A 20,598-nucleotide genomic window follows, 5' to 3' on the forward strand; every position below is an offset into this window, starting at 1 on the left:
AGAGCATGAGCTGGGGTGGGGGGGCAGAGGGAGAAGCAGACTCCGCTGAGCAGAGAGCCCCATGCAGGACTCGATCCCAGGACCCTGGGTTAATGACCTGAGTCGAAGGCAGCCACTTAACCAACTGAGCCACCCAGGCGCCCAAACAAAAGACACTTCTTTCACCCAGGAAATTCCAAAGGATTTAGGAGCTTTGTGTCAGGAAGTAGAGTCAAAGACCAAATATTACAGAGGAGTTAAGATGATGGAGGAGTAGGGGGACCCTGTTTTTCTGGTCCCTGGAATACAACTAGATAGTTACCAAATCATTCTGAACACCAGAGAAATCAATCAGAGATCTGAGAAAACAAATGCTGCAAGTCTACCAGTAGAAAAGTGACCACTATTTGGAAGGTAGGAGGTGCAAAGACTTGAATCTAGTGTGATATAGCTGAGGATATGGCAGAGGGGAGAGAGCCTGCTTAAGGAGCATACCACAAAGTATTATAAGCAGCGGAATGCAAAATCAGAACTTTTAGAAGCCTACTATAGTGGGGAATGTGCCTGGCTTAAAGGTGCTCAGGTGGTGAAGCAGGGTGGAATCCCAGGTGTGACAGCATGGTTGGAGGACTTCCAGGGTTGCAAGAAGAACGTGTGGTACTTGAGTGTGGCAGAGTTACTAGGCATAGGAGTGGGGAAGCCGGCTGTGAACAGCAAGCCTAGGTGCCAGCTTTCTGTGCTGTGTTGCCATAAACTGCGAACCACTGCATGGGCATGCAACCACTTTCCTGGGAGGGGTCCAGAAAAAGGCAGAAGTGAGCTGAGACACCCTCCCTCCCCAGGGAGGAACAGCATGAGTCCAAGCCTTGGGAGTCGGTAGTATTTGGAGTTTTGAAACTCAGTCACATGCCTGAGATAAAAATGCTTGGTCAAAGGCCAGGTGAACACAGAGTTCTGATGGAAACTGGGGAGAAAAGAGTGATTGATTGCAAACTATTCTGAAAAGTAGAAAGGGAAGGAAAACTTCCAAACTCATTTCTATGAGGCCAGCATTACCTTAATCCCAAAACCAGACAAACACTCCTCTAAAAAGGAGAATTACTGACCAAAATCCCTGATGAAGATGGATGCAAAAATTCTCAACAAGATACTAGCTAATAGGATCCAACAGTACATTAAAAGGATTGTTCATCACAACCAAGTGGAATTTATTCCTGGGGTGCAGGGGTGATTCAATATTCACAAATCAATCAATGTGATACACCACATTAATAAAAGAAAGGATAAGAACTATATCATCCTCTGAATAGATGCATAAAAAGCATTTGACAAAGTACAGCATCCATTCTTATAAAAAGCATCAACAAAGTAGGGATAGAGGGAACATACCTTAACATCATACATGCCGTATATGAAAGACCCACAGCTAATATCATCTTCAATGGGGAAAAACTGAGAACTTTTCCCCTAAGTTCAGTAACAAGACAGAGATGTTCACTCTCACCATTGTTATTTAACACAGTACTGGAAGTCCTAGCCTCAGCACTCAGACAACAAAAAGAAGTGAAAGGCATCCAAATCGGCAAAGAACAAGTCAAAATTTCACTGTTTGCAGACTATATGATACTCTATGTAGAAAACCCAGAAGACTACAAAAAACTGCTAGGATACAGGAATTCAACAAAGTTGCAGGATATAAAATCAATGCAAAGAAGTCAGTTGCATTTCTGCTCTGTGTTGCAACTGTACACTAACAGTGAAGCAGAAGAAAGAGAATTCAAGGAATCAATCCCATTCACAATTGCACTGAAAACCATAAAATACTTAGGAATAAACCTAACCAAAGATGTAAAGGATCTGTGCTCTGAAAACTATAGAATATTTAGAATGAAATTGAGGAAGACACAAAGAAATGGAAAAGCATGGAATGCTTTTTCAGCATAGACATTTTAACAGTATTTGTTCTTCATGGATTGGAAGAACAAATATTGTTAAAATGTCTATGCTACCCGAAGCAATCTACACATTCAATGCAATCCCTATCAAAATACCAACAGCATTTTTTACAGACCTGGAACACACAGTCCTAAAATTTGTATGGAACCAGAAAAGACCCCGAATAGCCAAAGTAATTTTGAAAAAGAAAACCAAAGCTGGAGGCATCACAATTCTGGACTTCAAGCTGTATTAGAAAGCTGTAATCAAGACAATATGGCACTGGTACAGAAACAGACACAATGATCAATGGAACAGAATAGAGAATCCAGAAATGGACCCTCAACTCTATGGCCAACTAATCTTTGACAAAGCAGGAAAGAATATCTAATGGAAAAAAGACAGTCTCTTCAACCAATGGTGTTGGGAAAATTGGACAGCCACACACAGAAGAATCAAACTGGACCACTTTCTTACACCACACACAAAAAATAAACTCAAAAAGGATGAAAGACCTAATTGTGAGACAGGAATCCATCAAAATCCTACAGGAGACCAAAGGCAGCAACCTCCTTGACCTTGGCTGCAGCAACTTCTTGCTAGACATGTCTTCAAAGACAAGGGAAACAAAAGTAAAAATGAACTATTGGGACTTCATCAAGAGAAAAAGCTTTTGCACAACAAAGGAAACAGTCTACAAAACTAAAAGGCAGCCTATGGAATGGGGGAAGATATTTGCAAATGACTTATCAGATAAAGGGCTAGTATCCAAATTTATAAAGGACTTATCAAACTCAACACCCAAAAAAAACCAAAAAATCCAGTTAAGAAAGGGGTAGAAGACATGAACAGACATTTCTCCAAAGAAGACATACAAATGGCTAACAGACACATGAAAAAATGCTCAACATCACTCAGCATCAGGAAAATACAAATCAAAACCACAATGAGATACCACTCCACACCAGTCGGAATGGCTAAAATTAACAACTCAGGAAACAATAAATGCTGGCAAAGATGTGGAGAGAGGGAAACCCTCTTAAACTGTTGGTGGGAATGCAAACTGGTACAGCCACTCTGGTAAACAGGATGGAGTTTCCTCAAAAAGTTAAAAACAGAACTACCCTATGACCCAGCACTTGCACTAGTAGGTATTTATCCAAAGGACACAAAAATAGTGATTTGAAGGGGCACATGCACCCCAATGTTCATAGCAGAAAACTATGGAAATAGCCCAGATGTCCATCGACAGATGAATGGATAAAGATGGATAAAGAAGATGTGATATATATATATCTCCCATATATATAATGGAATATTACTCAGCCATCAAAAAGAATGAAATCTTGCCATTTGCAATGACATGGATGGAACTAGAGGGTATTATGCTAAGTGAAATAAGTCAGAGAAAGACAAATACCATGTGATTCATTCATATGTGGAATTTAAGAAACTAAACAGGGGAAGGGAAGGAAAAATAAAAAAGACAGAAAGGGAAGGGAACCATAAGAGAATCTTAACTCTAGGAAACAAACTGAGGGTTGCTGGAGGGGAAGTGAGTGGGACGATGAGGTAATTGGGTGATGGGCATTAAGGAGGACACTTGATGTAATGAGCACTGGTTGTTATGTGCAACTAATGAATCACTAAATTCTACCCCTGAAACTAATAATACATTATATATTAACTAAATTGAATTTAAATTTTAAAGAAGACCAAATATTAGAACAAAAGATGTTCCCACTGGTCTTATCACTTAGGAATTTACATGGAATTTAGGAGCTCTGTGCCAGGAACCGGAGCTAGAGACCAATACATTATTTTCTATTATCTCACAGTTCCTTAGCTTCTTTGATATCTAGTATGACAAGATATTCCAGGTTCATCCTGGACACTTCTTGCCACAGACCTAGAATCAGCCATTTCTCTAAGAAACCTTGGTTCCTTTCATTGGAGAATGGTACTTAGAACCTCAGTCTAGGTACTAGAGTTGCTTTTTGACACAGTTTTTCATTGTTTCTGAGTGTTTTTTAGTGGACAAAGATTGAAAATACATATGTTTTTAAAAATAATAAAACTAAATTCATACTGAGGCTTTCAATAACTGAATAGTCTTTAGAGATTTTTCCTTCAGGCTATGGAAGAACTTGCAAAGTATCCCTTTTCCACAAGATTATCCCCAGCCAAGTGATAAAAAAATATATCACGTCTAGTACTAATGATGTACTATATTTTGGCTAAATTGAATTTAAATTAAAAAAATATGGTGTCACCAGAACCAGTGACTTGCTTTGGACAATGATTGATAAATATTGACAAATTTTACTATCCAATTTCCTTTTTACATATCTATGGCTACTATATTTTCTGAATAAAACATCAGATGGTGTCATAAGTATTACTGTAAACGTGGGGACAAAAGAACAAAATATTCAAAATCAGAACTACCTGGAAAATATGAAAAGTATAGTTGCCATAGAAATACTCTAGGCCAAGGATGGCAAACACATTGCTTCCTCCATGGTAGTCATCTCTAACTAATCAGTCTTTCCTACTGAGCTGGATGCACCTTAGAATCCTTCACAGCACAATTCTCCAAAAAACCACTACAAACCAATCTGAGTGGCCAAGCAAGATGACAAGTATTACAATCCATGTTTAAGGCAAACCAATGTCCTTTTATCACATTACAACTTTGTGAAATTAAGACAGCAGTTGCCAAATTGGGTTCTGAGGTGCACTAGTGCTGTTACCAGGTGTTCCCTAAATAAAAGGAATCTGTGGTCTCAAATATTTGGGAAATGTTTGGTTTTTAAAAAAGGGTTTCTTTAATGCAAATCTCCAAAAGTCTTTAATGTTCTAATATGCATTATAATTCTCCAGGAAGGGAAATAGTATGCATTGTTTATTAATTTATTTGAACTCTTCATGGAACTCTTTTGTTCATATGCATCTTGTGACCACTAAATCAGGCTTTTCTTTTATATTAATTACATTCCAATTACGTCTTCTTTAAGCCCAGGTCAATGTATTTAGAACTGAACCAGGATTGGGGACTTTTGGAGATAATAAATTGCATACATTGAATGCTGATTTTTGAATGTATGTGTTACTCTACAAAAGTCACATTTTCTCCAGTATCTAAAGACAATCATGGTTTAGCTTCCTATGTACTGACTGCACTAAGATTCTGTTTTTGGTAGAAAAGTGATGTGTGTGTGTGTGTGTGTGTGTAACTGTGTCACAAAGATAGGATTAAATTATTTCATTATGCATGGAAGAGTTTTTCATGGAGGGCATGGTCTGAGAGATCTCAGTGATGGATCATTTAGAATAGTCTAGTCTGAGAGCCACAAAACCACCTACAGCAGTTACTTTGAAACTTTGAGCTGTCCACTTTGTGCTGTTTCCTCATTAACTAATGGTAGTCACATTGCTTCTGTTCCACATGAATGGTAGTTGCTTTTCAAAAGGCCTCTAAAGATTCTTTTAGAATAGGATTTGCAGTTAGGAGTCTTTGGACTAACATAGGATTTCACTTACCCCTAGGGGTTCCCACATTCTGCAAATATGTAATGCCTTCAGCAGTATGAGCTTCTGGCTACAGAACTGGGTGCCCAAGCCTAGAAATTAAAAGTTCCTTAAAACTTGCAAATAGGTTTAGAGGATTCTCGGAGATTATTAAACTTGGAAAAGTAGCATCTAGAGAAAAGGACAAAAGAGCCTAGATTCACTTAAAGATGAGAGACTCTAATATGAAGAACTGTTATTTTGAGTAGTTCACAAAACAATTCATTGGAGTGCAGAAAGACAACACAGAGACATCAACATATTTATTTTTTCTCATTCTTTTTAAATTTCTGTGTTGGAGTATTGTAATGTATATGTATTATAATGTATCTATAATGTAATGTATAAAGTATATATACACAGTAGTACATATATATAACCTATAAATACATATACATATATTGGGGCCCATGCTCAAAAGTTTTCTTTTATTACAAATAAGAATGTGTGAGTAAAAATTTGATTTAGAGGATTAAGTACATCTCTTTATCAGAAGTGTGTTTTAGGGTGTTTGTGTGGGGGGCAGGACTAGTTTAAGTAGAGGCACAAGGGATTCAATTAGATCCATTCATTTTATTTTAAAATAACAATAATTGATGATATAACCTTCATTCATATTAAACAAATATTTTCTGAGCATGTCCTATGTAATAAACATTGACCTAGGCTCTGAGGATATGATGGAAAATCTAAACAGTCATAATCCTGGACTTTATGGTAAAACATAGTTTAGTGGAAGAAGGCAGTTTTCAATCAAATAATCATACATTTAAATATCTCATCGTAAATGGATACATATTATGAAGGAAAAGTACAGCAGGCTGGCTATATGGGCCACCAGAAAAGAAATCAGGGCACTTTCTCTATTCTGGGGTTATTGAGAAAGGTTACCTTAAGGAAGTGACAGTTAACCTGGGGCCTGTGAGATTGACTGAGTGGTTGACTTGTGAAGAGATAGAGAGTGGCCCAGATGCAGGGAGAGCATATGTGAGAGCCCTGAGGGGGGCACATGGTGAGTGAGGGGCAGTGCCATACAGGCACAGGTTCTCATACATCGGGGAAGCTTCGGAGGTGGATCTGCCTGACAGAGAGTCGGAGTGCAAGCGAAATGACCCCAGGAGCTCTTTTGGTTTCAGGGGGAAAAAATCACAAACTAGTTGGAGGTACCAGAGGGCCACAGGACACAAAAAGGGACTGGCTGGGTGGCTAAGCACAATTGGAACACTGCGTTCTGCCCCAGCAACATGTCCAGAAACCTCAGGTAATACTCTCTGTGTGGCCGTCTAGAAAGGTAACTGTTAAGATTAAAGGGCAGTGTGTTTTCCAGGCCTGAGCTATCAATGTGAACCTTTCTGTTTGGATTGCCAAGAGAATTTCATGAGCAGTGCCCAGCTAGAGGGTCTAGTAATGCGTTGTGATCAGGGGTTTCCCTGAGTTATTTGAAACCAGAGGGTGTATGTGCTATTCTCTGCAAAAGTAGAGGGTTTGGAGGAAAGGTAAATGTGAGGTAAGTTGAAGGATAATTGCAGGAAATGGGGCGTGGCCCGGGCAGCAGAGGAGCTAAATGGGAGAGCAATAGTTGACGGTCCATTGTCATTGTGCCTACTAATCGGCGAGGAGAGGAGAGGACAAGGGAGGCCAGGGTTGGACCCTGCGCATGAAGGAAGAGCGAGCGAGCCAGGGAGCGCTCTCGACACGCGAGGGCAGGAGGCCGCTACGCCGGGTCTCCGGCTCCAAGAAAGGGGCACAAGGAGGCGGCGCGGGCCCCGCCCCCTCCCCTGGCGGGCGCGGGCGCGAGACGCTGCGCGGCGGCGGTGGCGGGCGCGAGCGGCAGCTGTCAGGCCACCGAGGTCCGAGCTGCTCTTGCTGCCCCACCGAGGACGAGGAGGCGGCAGGAGCGGTGACCGTGTCACTGAGGAGCCGGACTGCCGGCACGCAGAGCTGACCTGCCTGGCACCCGCGGCCCCCCCCACCATCTCTCTCCCATTGTATTGGGTAAGGTGCGGGTGCGTGGGCAGGGAGGGGGCTAGCGACCAGTGGACGCGGGCGGCCGGGAGATGGGGGGGCCTGTGGGAAGAGGGAGAAAGGGAGGTCTAGGTGATCCCCCGGGGCATTTGCACCTTGGGAAAGAGGCGTAGGCACTGCAGGGGTCGGAGTTGGGGGGGAAGGTGACGATGGAGGGGGGCGTTGCTGAGTAATTCGGAGCGGCTGGCAAAGCCCCGCAGATAGACGCAGGGCTCCGTGGGGAACGGGTGTGGCTCAGTGCGCATGCGCCACAGCTGCTTGTTCTGAGAGATGGGGATGAGGTGAGATGACCCGGGTCCGAGGTAGTTGGAACTGTGCGTAACATCTCGCTTTCTAGATCCCCAATGCCAACAGTGACCCTGTCGTAGAGATAACAGCATTCCCAGTCTCCTAAGGAAGATTCTTTCCCCTATACTCTGCTCTCTTAATGTCACCCAAACCTCACCTACCTGTCTCCTGGCAGTCTACTTGGGAAGAAGTGGCCTGGGACAGGGCCAAATTGCTATCTAGTGTGCCTTCGGGCTCATAGCCCTAGAGCTGTTGTTGTGAGGAGTGAAAGGTTAGAGGTGAAATTCCACATTGAACCCTTCTGGTTGCATATAGGATATAAATATGGTCATAAATGTGGGAATAGTGTTTCAGTGGCATGACAGCTGTGGCATTTGGACTCAGAGCAGGAATGTAGCTGATAACTTGATTGCTCTACACAATGAATCCAGTGCGTCAGACGGCTTCCCCGCTACAGAACCCTCCCCCACCCCCACCAACAAGCATCAGGTTGTACTGGAAACAACCTACACCATTTAAGGTAGAGGGTCTCAAAGACGCAGTCACTTCTTGTGTGTATTGATTTTTACATAAGTTAAAGAAAGCCCTGCCCAGTTCTCCAGTGCAATATTTTCCAAATACTGTGCCAGGAGTCAACAGTGAGTTGGGTGGCCCAACCAGTGTGTCACCAAGATGGGCTTTCCCTGTAGCTTCAACCATGGCTCCTCCCCTGTGCAGATTACCACCACGGCCACTCTCATCCACTACCTAGCTCTCCCCTGCTGCTCTTCCGCTACCCCCAGCCCTACAGTACCACATCCCTGTCAACACATGCTCCCAAACAAACTGCACAATGGATTTGAGCATCATTCCGCCCATGGCAACCAAACTGATGTTGCCAGTTTGCTTTTCTATTTCTCGTCTATCCATCATCACACTAAAATATTCTGTTTTCAAAGGTTCAACCTCTTTCTCGTCATTGTACTGCTTCTTTTCACAATCCCCCCCCACACACACACCCCTAAGCATCCCCAGCTAAATACAATAATTTTAATAAGCTGTGTGGGTGCGGGCACAGCAGATTCAAAAGGTTTCAAGTGTGTTGAAGAACAAAGAAAACTAGGGAGCATTGGTTATGTGAGTTTCTAATTTACCTTATTGTCTGAGACTTAGACTCTAGGGAAAAAAAAGTGAATATACTATTCTTAGAAAATTCTTGTTAATTGTGGAGAGTGGGGTAAGAAAGGGGAATTGCATCTCCAGGACATTTGAGTTGTTCAAAGGCAGATCTTTCTCTGAATAGGACCAAAATCAGATTAAACATTTTAGTCAAAATCCTAAGCTGATATGGGACCCATACAAGATGCATAAGGGATTTGACTTTCCCGTTAAATGTACTTAGGTTTATCAAAGAATTCCATTGCCTCCTTAATGCTATCTTCTTTTAAGGTTTGACTTTAATCTGGCATATTCTGGAGGAGGAAAAAATTTTGGTTTACTTTTATACTGTGCTAGTCCTTTTTGAGTATGTACTAAAGGATATCACACTTATTTTCAAATGATGATAATGATAATGATGGTTGGGACGCCAGCCTCCACTGAAAACATAATGTGGAGATAATTATACTGCTCTGACATTTGGTGGAGATGGAGAAATTTATATATTTCTCTTAAAAATGGAGGGGCGGGGGAGGGAAACTAGAGCATTGCCACTGGCTTTCAACAGGTGAAATCCCTGGTAAGTCCCATCTAGAAAGTGATGCAGATAAGTCCGTAATTTCTGCTCTTTAGTCACAAATAAATAATAGTATTTGGACATCTTACAGAACTGCAGATCTCTTGTACCTTGGCATCAATTCAGAGGCATTAGTTCTGAGCACCCACCTAAACAGTTAACTAATAAGCGAATATTATTGATTATCCCTAGGAAGGATATGCTTGCTGCATGGATGGAGGGGCTTCAAAGACATACAAACAAGGGTTTTACCATCCAGGAATTTAAAATTTGGTTGTGTAGGAAAGACATACTTAGAAAAAAAAAAAAAAAAAGGGTTTTAAACTAAATAAGGCAATATAATGATACCATTTCAACTGTAAATCGTGAGATCTGAAGTTTATATGTTAATTCATAAATTCCTTGAGGGTAGGACCTTGCTTTAAAAATGTATGCATTTCCAACAGTGTCTACACCCAATGGGTGCTCAAGTAATGAAGCTTTGCAAAGTAGGTAGGGAGAAACCAGAGGCAGGGAGAGAAGAGCCAGGAAGTTTTCACAATAGATTAGATGCAAGGAGTTGTGGGTAAAAGTGAGGATGGTAGCAGGGGACCGGGAAAGAATATTCCAAGGAAAAATCCACAGGATTTAGTGACTGAAGACAAGGAGACATGTCTAAACTGTATTCAATTCTACCTTCAGGAGACAAATGGGAGTTGGAGACAGTGGAGGAGAGTGGAGGGTTACCCTAGTAAGGACAGAGCACACAATAGGCACTCAAATGTTTTCTCAATCATCAGTAGCAGGATTGGACCAGAAGACCCTTAGGGTCCCCCTGACGCTAAGATTCTGTGGTGTATGCAGATACTCAAAATTGTTAGGGAACAAGGCCTTCTCAGATATTGAAGGAAGAGGCAAGGAAGAATTGTGATCTTCCTACTGGCAGGCCTTTTCTGAGGAGGGTTCATACTGAGTCACAAGGCCCCCAACAGTGAATGACAGGAGGTGAAGGAGCAAGAGGAACAAAAATCTCAAACCCAAAATTTCAATACATGCTTACAAATTTTTGCAAACTTCCTAAGTTATTCATCCCCCCCGCCCCGCCAAATCCTGTGAGTTAAGTAGGGCAGGTATTATCAGCTCTGAATTTGTATAGGAAGATATTGGAACAAAGCAAGATTAAATAACCTGCTCAAGTTCATAAAATAAATGAATGGCGTAGTAGTGAAGACTTTTGTCTCCTGATTGCTGCCAACCCAGTGCCCTTCACACGGAGCCACACTGCTTTTCCTCCCTTTTCCCTGGTATGGAACCTATGTACCCAGAAGTTGTATGTGCAAATGACCAAATAGGGAATGCACAAGCAACTGCAGCATTATCTCAGATGGTTATTAATACTTCATCATTATTCCTGGAGTTGAGTATTTGGTTTCCACATTCACTCAGTCCTTGACCATCATTTGAGTTTATCCACAGCTGAGAAAGGAGAGTTAGTGAGTTGTTTAATCATGTAAACACCTGTTTGCTAGGAACTTGAGGAAGCTCATTTGGCACGGGCCCTTAATACTACCAGTACTGTTACCCAAGTTTGTACTTCCTCTGTTCCTTTTTTAAGTGAGCAGTCTGTAAAATTATCTTACAGACCCATATAAAGGATAAAGAAGTGTGCTAATGCTTGTTTCATTTCCATTTAAAGAAATGTTTGTTACTTGAACTAGTTCCAAAGAAAGCAATTTGAGAGCAGGAAAAAAGAGGACAAAAATCAGTAATGGTAGAAAACTTGAAAATTTTTTAGAGTAGATATAGACCAAGAAGGAAGATAAAGCCTATCAATTTAGAAGACATTATTTAAATTCATAATTACTGATTTAGGTCTCTGATGAATTCCTTATTATATGCTTTATCTATATTTGAAAAAATAACATGAGATTATTAGGCAATAGAGATTTCTTACACTCTTCTTTATTCTTAAGAAAGAATACTCAACAAATCTAAGAACCGTTTTTCTCTTTAGACCAGCACTCTTGATGCTGCTTAAATAACACTCTTGCCATAATTAACTATGTTAAGTGAATGTTGTGTTTGAATTTAATAAAGCCAGTTAAATACTAAAACCTGTGTTCAAGACATGATCAAAATTAATGAGTAAAATAATTAGCCAAGAGAATATATTGTAGGGCGCCTGGGTGGCTCAGTCGTTAAGCGTCTGCCTTCGGCTCAGGTCGTGGTCCCAGGGTCCTGGGATCGAGCCCCGCATCGGGCTCCCTGCTCCGCGGGAAGCCTGCTTCTCCCTCTCCCATTCCCCCTGCTTGTATTCCCTCTCTCGCTGTGTCTCTCTCTGTCAAATAAATAAATAAAATCTTTAAAAAAAAAAAAAAAAGAATATATTGTAAACAGGGAATCTCCAAACATTATTTCTTTTTTTTTTTAAGATTTTATTTATTTATTTGACAGAGAGAGAGACAGCGAGAGCAGGAACACAAGCAGGGGGAGCAAGGGAGAGGGAGAAGCAGATTCCCCGCTGAGTAGGGAGCCCGATGTGGGGCTCGATCCCAGGACTCTGGGATCATGACCTGAGCCGAAGGCAGATGCTTAACGACTGAGCCACCCAGGCGCCCCCAAACATTATTATTTCTTCTCTGATCTTACGGAATCAATTTCAGAGACAACCTCGAGGCAGATTGGTGAATGCATTAATAACTTTCTTGGAGATGGGAACATTGGTAGACATAAAGGGAAGGAGTTTTCATCTCTGACTTAGGATTTCGACATGTCTTAGACTCCTCCTCTGTGCTTTCCCTTTCCTGAATATCATCTATTATGACTATCATCTACTTCCTTTGATTTACCTTTACTTTGAATGAAGAGTTCAGTGGAGGGACAATATAAAACTCTAAAAGCCATATGAAGTACACTCATTAGGACAAGTTAAAGTTTTTGCAATAATATTATTTTGTCCGTGTTAAGCATTTGTAGCATTTTGAACTCTTAAGTATATTTGTGAAAAGCATCCTCTACAGGTAAGTTGAGGTGGGTCTGTTTCTTTCCTGACTTGAGTATATTTATATATAGCCTTAACTTTGTTTTATTATACATTTTTAAAAATAATATTTCCCAATCCATTTTCTAGAACCCTAAAAAGAAAGAATAAAACAACAACAAGGAAAAGAAAAGACTAAAATTGTGGCAAAGACCCAACTGGGTAGGTATATATATTTTTTCATTTGATCTCTTAAAAAGGAATATTTAGAAAAATATATAATTATTACACATGCACCAAAATAATACTAAGGACTAATGAGGCTTTTTAAAATTACATTTCAAATGTGTGTGCCTCCAGAAGCTCTTTTGCATGTGCTCTTTTGATTAGTAATTGGTTTTCATCTCTTTGGGTCTCTTGCATAAATAACACCCAGTTAACATCATCATTGTTTTGTTCCCACAATGGACCTAGTGTGAAAGTACTTACCAAAATCTAGTACCGGTTAGTTGTTCAGTAAACGTTTGATCTTTTTATTGTAAGATGCATTCTAGGTATTCCATGTACAGACATGTTGTGGAGGTACCAAGAAGGGTACTGCATTGTTATTAGCACTTTAAAGTTTACAGTCTATTTTCATTGGTGCCATTATGGAATTAGAACCTAAATCTAAAAATTAATAAGCTATTCAAGAATTTCTTCCTAAATGATAGCTGTTACAATGATCCCAGTCAACAATCATCAATTTACATGTCATTGTTCCATGAAGAAAAGATTATGGAAGATCCTTTATTTGTGAGGGTATCTGTATCAATGCAAGTATAATGAGGCAAATGCCTGAAGAAACTTGACCTTTATCTCTCTTCCAAGTTCTGGGGTCCAGTCTAATTGTAGCCCCAAACTCTACTGACGTAATTAAAATTTCAGCTTCTACAGCTTTCTCTCCTCAATAATTCTTGGGTCCGTCATGAACAGGCTTCAAACTCCAAATCAATTTTGTACTATTTGCCTCTTGTTTGGAACTGTCAAACTGGAAACTCATAATATGGTTACACATCTGAGTGGTATTCCTGTTCTAGGCTCTCTCCCCTAGAACAGGGTCTGAACTGAACCAAATTATAGCACCATCTGCTAGTCCATTTACCCATGGCATTCAGCCATTTTCCTGGCACAGGCAGAAGACCTCAGAAAAACAAGACCTATTTTCCCTTGTATGCAAAAGGATTCTGTTCCTTCTGCTGTACTACATAGTTAATGACCGTGAATCAAGAGAGGTTAAATGAGTAGGCCATATAATTCAGAGACATTTACTATGAAGTTGATTTCAGTTTCAGGTTTAACTGTTTTCCCTCCTACTTTTTCTTTTATTTTCAGGTTCTCTTGGTTATAAACTCCTCCCCAACTGGTGCTGCAACAATGAGTGGGAAATCCTTGCTCTTAAAGGTTATTCTCTTGGGTGATGGTGGAGTTGGGAAAAGCTCGCTTATGAACCGTTATGTAACCAATAAGTTTGACTCCCAGGCTTTTCACACCATAGGGGTAGAGTTCTTAAATCGAGATCTGGAGGTAGATGGACGTTTTGTAACTCTCCAGATCTGGGACACTGCAGGGCAGGAGCGTTTCAAGAGCCTTAGGACACCCTTCTACAGGGGAGCAGACTGCTGCCTCTTGACCTTCAGCGTGGATGACCGGCAGAGCTTTGAGAACCTTGGTAACTGGCAGAAAGAATTCATCTACTATGCAGATGTGAAAGACCCTGAGCACTTCCCCTTTGTAGTTCTGGGTAACAAGGTAGACAAAGAGGATAGGCAAGTGACTACTGAGGAGGCACAAGCCTGGTGCATGGAGAATGGAGATTACCCTTATCTAGAAACAAGTGCCAAAGATGATACTAACGTGACAGTGGCCTTTGAAGAAGCTGTCAGGCAGGTGTTGGCCGTAGAGGAACAGCTGGAGCATTGCATGTTAGGTCACACTATTGACTTGAACAGTGGCTCCAAAGCAGGATCCTCATGCTGTTAAAAGCAGGAAGCCTTTTAAAAGTGTGCCCCAAATTGTTCGGTCAATAGTGTCAGAATAACTGTGCCCCTCTAAGAGGGCACACACACAAAAGGGTAAGAGAGAAGGTTGTGATTGTGTATCAGAGCCTTTCAAATTGAGGTTGTAGAGCGATTAAAAAGAAAAAAAAAGCTTTATCAAGCCAAGTGTATTTTGCGTGATTTCTGCTCTTTCCTTCTTGTGTGTATCAGGACTTTTCAGAAAGCTTCAGTCCTGAGAGATTTAAATATTTTCAAATCACAGTTTAAACTTAGAACCCAGCAGCATGAAGGAGTTAAAGAGCTACAGCTATCCCTAAAAGTGTTCCATTAGTCAACTAACAAATGTCACCGTGGACTCTTGGCCATCAGTTTCTGACATTTCTGCCAAAGGAAGAAAAAATAAGACTCTGAGCTGTATTACAATAAAAAAAATAATAATGCAAACAAGGATGTCCTAAGCTTCAATTATAAAGAGGTTGTGATAATTAGGTATATAACAGTACAGTGATGTACACTGCCTTGTTTGAATCCTCCTATAAGGTTTGCTCCCATTTGAGCTTTTCAAAAAATATCTCAGTAAGAGATACACTGATGACACTGGAAATTGATTATACTCTTCGTGTTTGAAGTAACAGGGTACTAGTGAATGGATTATGCTTAAATATGCCAACCGCCCTTGCAAATAAATGGTTGGTCTGCTTTTACTTCGTAAGTCTACTTTTGCTGCATAGGGATGTTGCTTCTCTGACAACCTCTTACCAATTTAGCAATGCTGCTTAGTATATGGCTTTGGATGCAGTGCTCTCTGCTCATAAATTTGAGGGTCCTTTGGCCCACTGTGCTCTGCTCTCAGAGAAACCTTCAGAAAAGATTGGGGGATAACGGGCTTTTCTCACAAGGTTCCTTAACTCAAATATTTATTATAGAAGGAACTAATATCTTGTATGTTGCACTGTATGTTCAGCTGGCCAAACTAGGACACTGAAAGTAACAAGAGAGCAGACTTTAACCCAGTGGTAGACTGAATTTCTCATAGAGTTGTCCAACAGTGGAATGGACTGCCTTAATAATGAACTCCCTTCCAATGAAAATATTCAAGAAGATACTAGATGACCATCTGTTAAAATACCATAAAAAAGAATTTCTGTCCTGGCTAGATATTTGGTTTAAGGTCCCTTCCAGCTCTAAGTTCTATGAATCTGCAAGGTACAAACTGTGTTTCAGTGCTGTGTTGTCATTAGATGTTTCTTAAGACAACAGCTAAGAGGGATTTTGGAGTCCCTTTGGAGAGGGACTTTTAAAATTCTCAAACTATTCTGGGATCAGCATTTAACGGCAACTACACAGCTCTTTCTTTGGCACCACAGCAGGAGAAATTCTTGAGCTCTGAGTAGTTATTATGTGCCCTGATATAAATATCCTAAAAATACCATATTAAAATACAAGAACGGTTTGTCAAATTTTGATTACCATGACTGCTAGCTATATACTGTATTACAAATATGCAGTCTAGTTCTTGTTGGTTGATCTATTTGTCCTGCAAAGCTTTTAATCTCTACTTTTAAAACATCTATATTAAAAAAAAATAGTGACCCAAGGTAGTGAGGGACAGTTAGAAGTGACCCCCCAAAAGAGATGGAGGCCGGGGAGGAAGCAGGAGCTTATAGCCTAGGGAATATAGCCTAGAACTCTCCATTATAGCCACATATGGAATCAGCCTTACATGTGGGACCTTATGTGCTTTAAGAGCTCTGGGACTTTTTGGCTAAATAGACAAGTGGAAGACGGTATCTCAACCCAGTCATACTCAATATTTCCCTTTTAAATAGAGTCCTGACCCCATTGTCAAAGTAATTTTGATGCCAGAAGTCGAAGCCAGAACTGGGACCCCACAGCTCTTAAGTATTGGTCCCTCTCCTGCCTATGCCTATAGCCAGTCACACTGGCTTCCAAGTTCTACGATTGTTTTGCTACAATCATGTTAGGGTGAAAATCTGTACATCAGAACTGTTAAATGCTAATTGTTTTTAAGTGCATGAGACCTGGGGCCTTCTCTTTCTACTTGCACTCTGCTTATAATAGTTTCTATTTGTAGATCTCAGGCTTACAGAAAGACCTCCATCCACTCACAAAAGTACTTGTCACTATTAGAATAGCATGTGGTCATTTAAGTAAAAAAAATTATGTGGGTATCCTATTCATAGACCTCCTGTCTAACCGAGGCAAGTGTTAATTTTATTGACAAGTCATCTGAAGCCCCTTTCCTCTTAGCCATACCAATTTTCTCCTGCCAAATCACTACACAATATCTTAATAAAAGCAGTTAACATTAAATGACAAAAACAGTGGCATTTTGGTGAGTAACACTCACTGGGGTGCTGACATAAGTTTGGGTAAGATTATAAAACACCAAAGGCTGAAATCTGTGGGTACCAGGAACTGTGCATATAGGCTTAGAAATTGTATACACTAGGATGTGCAGTGCAATATTTTCAGAAAGTTTTTTTTAACGAACACTGGATTTTTTTGAATAAGATATTTCTAATTGGAGCTTACTGTTTTTCAATAGTCCATTAAAACATCATAAAGAATATTTATTTAGTTTATTGTCATGTATTGGGCTAAATTCAGGGGGCCTCAGATTCCATATGTCTTCAGTGGATTGATGAATTTCAGGTTAATTTGTGCCTGCCTCAGCCATCTCTACTTTACCTTGAGGTATTCCACGATCCTCTCATTGCAGGTGCTGCTAAAAACTCAAAATTGTGTATCAGATATTTTGTTTCAACTGTAAAAAAAAAAAAAATCCTCTGTGTTAAAGTGAATAAAAAGTGCATTTTGAATAACCAGTATACAGTGTTTGTGCTTCTTCTCTCCCTTTCTCTCTTTGAGCAACTGGTGGGAGTGACAGACGGTACTTACCAATCAAATCACTCTTCAAGACTGCACTGCATGTGGCCTCTGGATCATGTTTTCACCGTGGTACCCCAAGCAGCCACAACCTAATGATCAGAGAGATGGGTTCTACTGATTGGGAAACAAACTCAAAAGATTAAGGTGGGGCGGTTCCTTTTATTTTATGTCACTTTTTAATGCATGAAGAACACTGAGACTGGAAATTGGATCTTGACTCTCCACTTCTTCATTATAATTTATTTTTTTCTTTGTTAATATGTTTTATTAAAAATGTCTTTTTTTATTATGTCAATCACCATACATTACATCATTAGTTTTTGATGTAGTGTTCCATGATTCATTGTTTGCCTATAACACCCAGTGCTCCATTCAGTACGTGCCCTCTTTAATACCCATCGCCAGGCTAACCCATCCCCCCACTGCCCTCCCCTCTAGAACCCTCAGTTTGTTTCTCAGAGTCCATAGTCTCTCATGGTTCATCTCCTCCTCTGATTTCCCCCCCTTCATTTGTCCCTTCCTACTCTCTTCTTTTTTTTTTAACATATAATGTATTATTTACTTCTTCATTATAATTTAAAACAAATGTTAAACCATCACAAAATATAAACAGAGTATACATATTCCTTTTATCTTCCTGGCTGATATGCTGTCCAGATCTTAGGAAAACATGAAAATATGGGTGAAACAGATCAGAAAACAAAGGATGATTTTGTTAAATAACTCTGTTCTCTTGCTTATCACATACTGGACTTTAAAGATACTTGCATTAGCATCAAATGGCTTGAATATCCATAGTGGTGACTTTTAAATTATGGGCGCAGGTCTTTCTGCAGCATGTAACTTCATTACATTGATTTCATCTGTCACAGATTAAAACTTCTTCTCCCATTCCTCTACTTTTGTCTATCGGGACTCTAGGCAATTGAAATCATGGTGGGGGGGGGGGGGGACAGATTTTTTTTTTTTTTTTTTTTTTTTTTTTTTTGCCACATGTACTGTTTCCATCTCTGAGGATAATTATTTAACAAATTATCAGACCATGCTTCAGATACAGCCCCTGAAATCCTTTTGATTAGGCTATAATGATGCAGCTTTTAGACTATAGAAGATCAGAAATTTATAAGCCTCTTAAAAATGATTTGCTTGGGGTCGCCTGGGTGGCTCAGTTGGTTAAGCGACTGCCTTCGGCTCAGGTCATGATCCTGGAGTCCCTGGATCGAGTCCTGCATCGGGCTCCCTGCTCAGCAAGGAGCCTGCTTCTCCCTCTGACCCTCCCCCCTCTCATGTGCTCTCTCTCTCTCATTCTCTCTGTCTCAAATAAATAAATAAAATCTTTAAAAAAAAAAAAAATGATTTGCTCGTCCCAAACTGGTATTTTGAAAGCAGAAAACTAACTTTCTGTCGTTGCTGTTTTTCTGCTTGACTCATAATCCACTGGGAAATTTCCTTCTCTGGATGTCTTAAATAGTATAGCTCCTCATTTTTTGGAAATAGTTTGGCTATGATCCTTCCAGGAAGTGGAAGGTGTGGAATAGATGGGTTTCTCTTCAATTCTATAACTGAATTTTAAAACACACTGGAAAATCAAGGCAGCTATTTGAGTAAGGTCAGGATGGGAGTTGCGGTGGGCATCTCTACTTTCATTTAATTACCTGCAGTAGTTCTAATTGCAACAATTTTTTTTTCTTTTTTTGCCTCAGTGATCCTGATAAGCATTTCACTTTTTTTCTCTCCTTGCTATGGAGATGTAGGATTCATTACAGTGGAGTACTTTTCTTACACTTGATTTAAGGGCAGGTACACTGTGATACACCTTTTGATAAAATGTTAGTATATATTTTCCAAACTGATCTTTTTGGGGCGTCTGGGTAGCTCGGTCTGTTAAGCGTCTACCTTTGGCTCAGGTCATGATCTCGGGGTCCTGGGATTGAGACACCCCCCCACCGCAGTTGGCCTCCCTGCTCAGCAAGGAGTCTGCTCTCACTCCCCCTCCGCTCCTCCCCACCCACCCCGCTCATGTGCTCTCTCTCGCAAATAAATAAATAAAATCTTACAAAAAAAAAAAAAAACAACTGGTCTTTTTTTCCTCCTGCTTTTTCTGAAGTATAACTGACCAATAAAAATTACATGTATCTATTTATCCAAAAGATACAAACATAGTGATTCGAAGAGGCACCTGAACCCCAATGTTTATAGCAACAATGTCCACAATAGCCAAAATATGGAAAGAGCCCAGATGTCCATCGACAGATGAGTGGATAAGGAAGATGTGGTATATATATACAATGGAATATTACTCAGCCATCAAAAAGAATGAAATCTTGCCATTTGCAACAAAGTGGATGGAACTAGAGAGTATTATACTAAGCAAAATAAATCAGCCAGAGAAAGACAAATATCATATGATTTCACTCATATGTGAAATTTAGGAAACAAAACAGATGATCATAGGGGAAGGGAAGGAAAAATAAAATAAGATGAAATCAGAGAAGGAGACAAACCCTAAGAGACTCTTAACTCTAGGAAACAAACTGAGGGTTGCTGGAGGGGAGGTGGGGGGATGGGGTAACTGGGTGATGGACATTAAGGAGGGCACTTGATGTAATGAGCACTAGGTGTCATATGGAACTGATGAATCACTAAACTCTACCTCTGAAACTAATAATACACTATATGTTAATTAAATTTATTTTAAATTTTAAAAAATTGTATATATTTAAGGTGTTCAACTTGACAATTTGATGTATATATGCACTGTGAAATCATCACCACAATCAAGCTAATTAACATATCCTTCACCTCAGGTGGGTTTTTTTTTTTTTTTGCTGTCTTTTTAATTATTTCAGGTTACCATCACCAATGAAGCCCTTATTCTTTACTCCTTTCTCTTTAAGAGAAGGAAGGGATAATGATAGAAGCTAGGTATATTTCAAGAATGAAAGAAATTTTTAAATGTCCCTTCATTGATATGTTTCCAAAAATGTTGAGCAAGGATCTGACTTTTATTTTGCTGGTGGAGGTGGTGATGTTTGTGTGAGGTTTTTTTGAGGGGGTGAAGGGTTACTAAAGTGCTTTCCCAGTGAGAATAAGCGTCTTCACAACTCAAAATGTGAAGGAATTGTCATCTTTAGTCATATAGGAACTGCTGCAGTGATCTATGTGTCTTTATAAAT

General features: G+C 40.1%; 1 protein-coding gene across 1 annotated transcript; it reads left to right on the forward strand.

Moving 5' to 3' along the window:
• The first annotated feature begins 7,094 nt into the window (after window positions 1-7,094).
• On the forward strand, window positions 7,095-17,355 carry RAB9B (RAB9B, member RAS oncogene family). The gene is made up of 3 exons (XM_078064763.1): window positions 7,095-7,479; window positions 12,621-12,692; window positions 13,845-17,355. Exon 3 carries the CDS (start codon window positions 13,887-13,889, stop codon window positions 14,490-14,492), a length of 606 nt encoding a protein of 201 aa, XP_077920889.1. The 5' UTR covers window positions 7,095-7,479; window positions 12,621-12,692; window positions 13,845-13,886; the 3' UTR covers window positions 14,493-17,355.
• The last annotated feature ends 3,243 nt before the right edge of the window (window positions 17,356-20,598 follow it).

Source organism: Halichoerus grypus, chromosome X (assembly GCF_964656455.1).
Source record: "Halichoerus grypus chromosome X, mHalGry1.hap1.1, whole genome shotgun sequence".
In the NCBI taxonomy this organism is placed as follows: Eukaryota; Metazoa; Chordata; class Mammalia; order Carnivora; family Phocidae; genus Halichoerus; species Halichoerus grypus.

What these genes read in the sequence shown, in the direction of transcription:
- RAB9B (XM_078064763.1), top strand. Translation starts at nt 13,887, where the DNA reads ATGAGTGGGAAATCCTTGCTCTTAAAGGTTATTCTCTTGGGTGATGGT.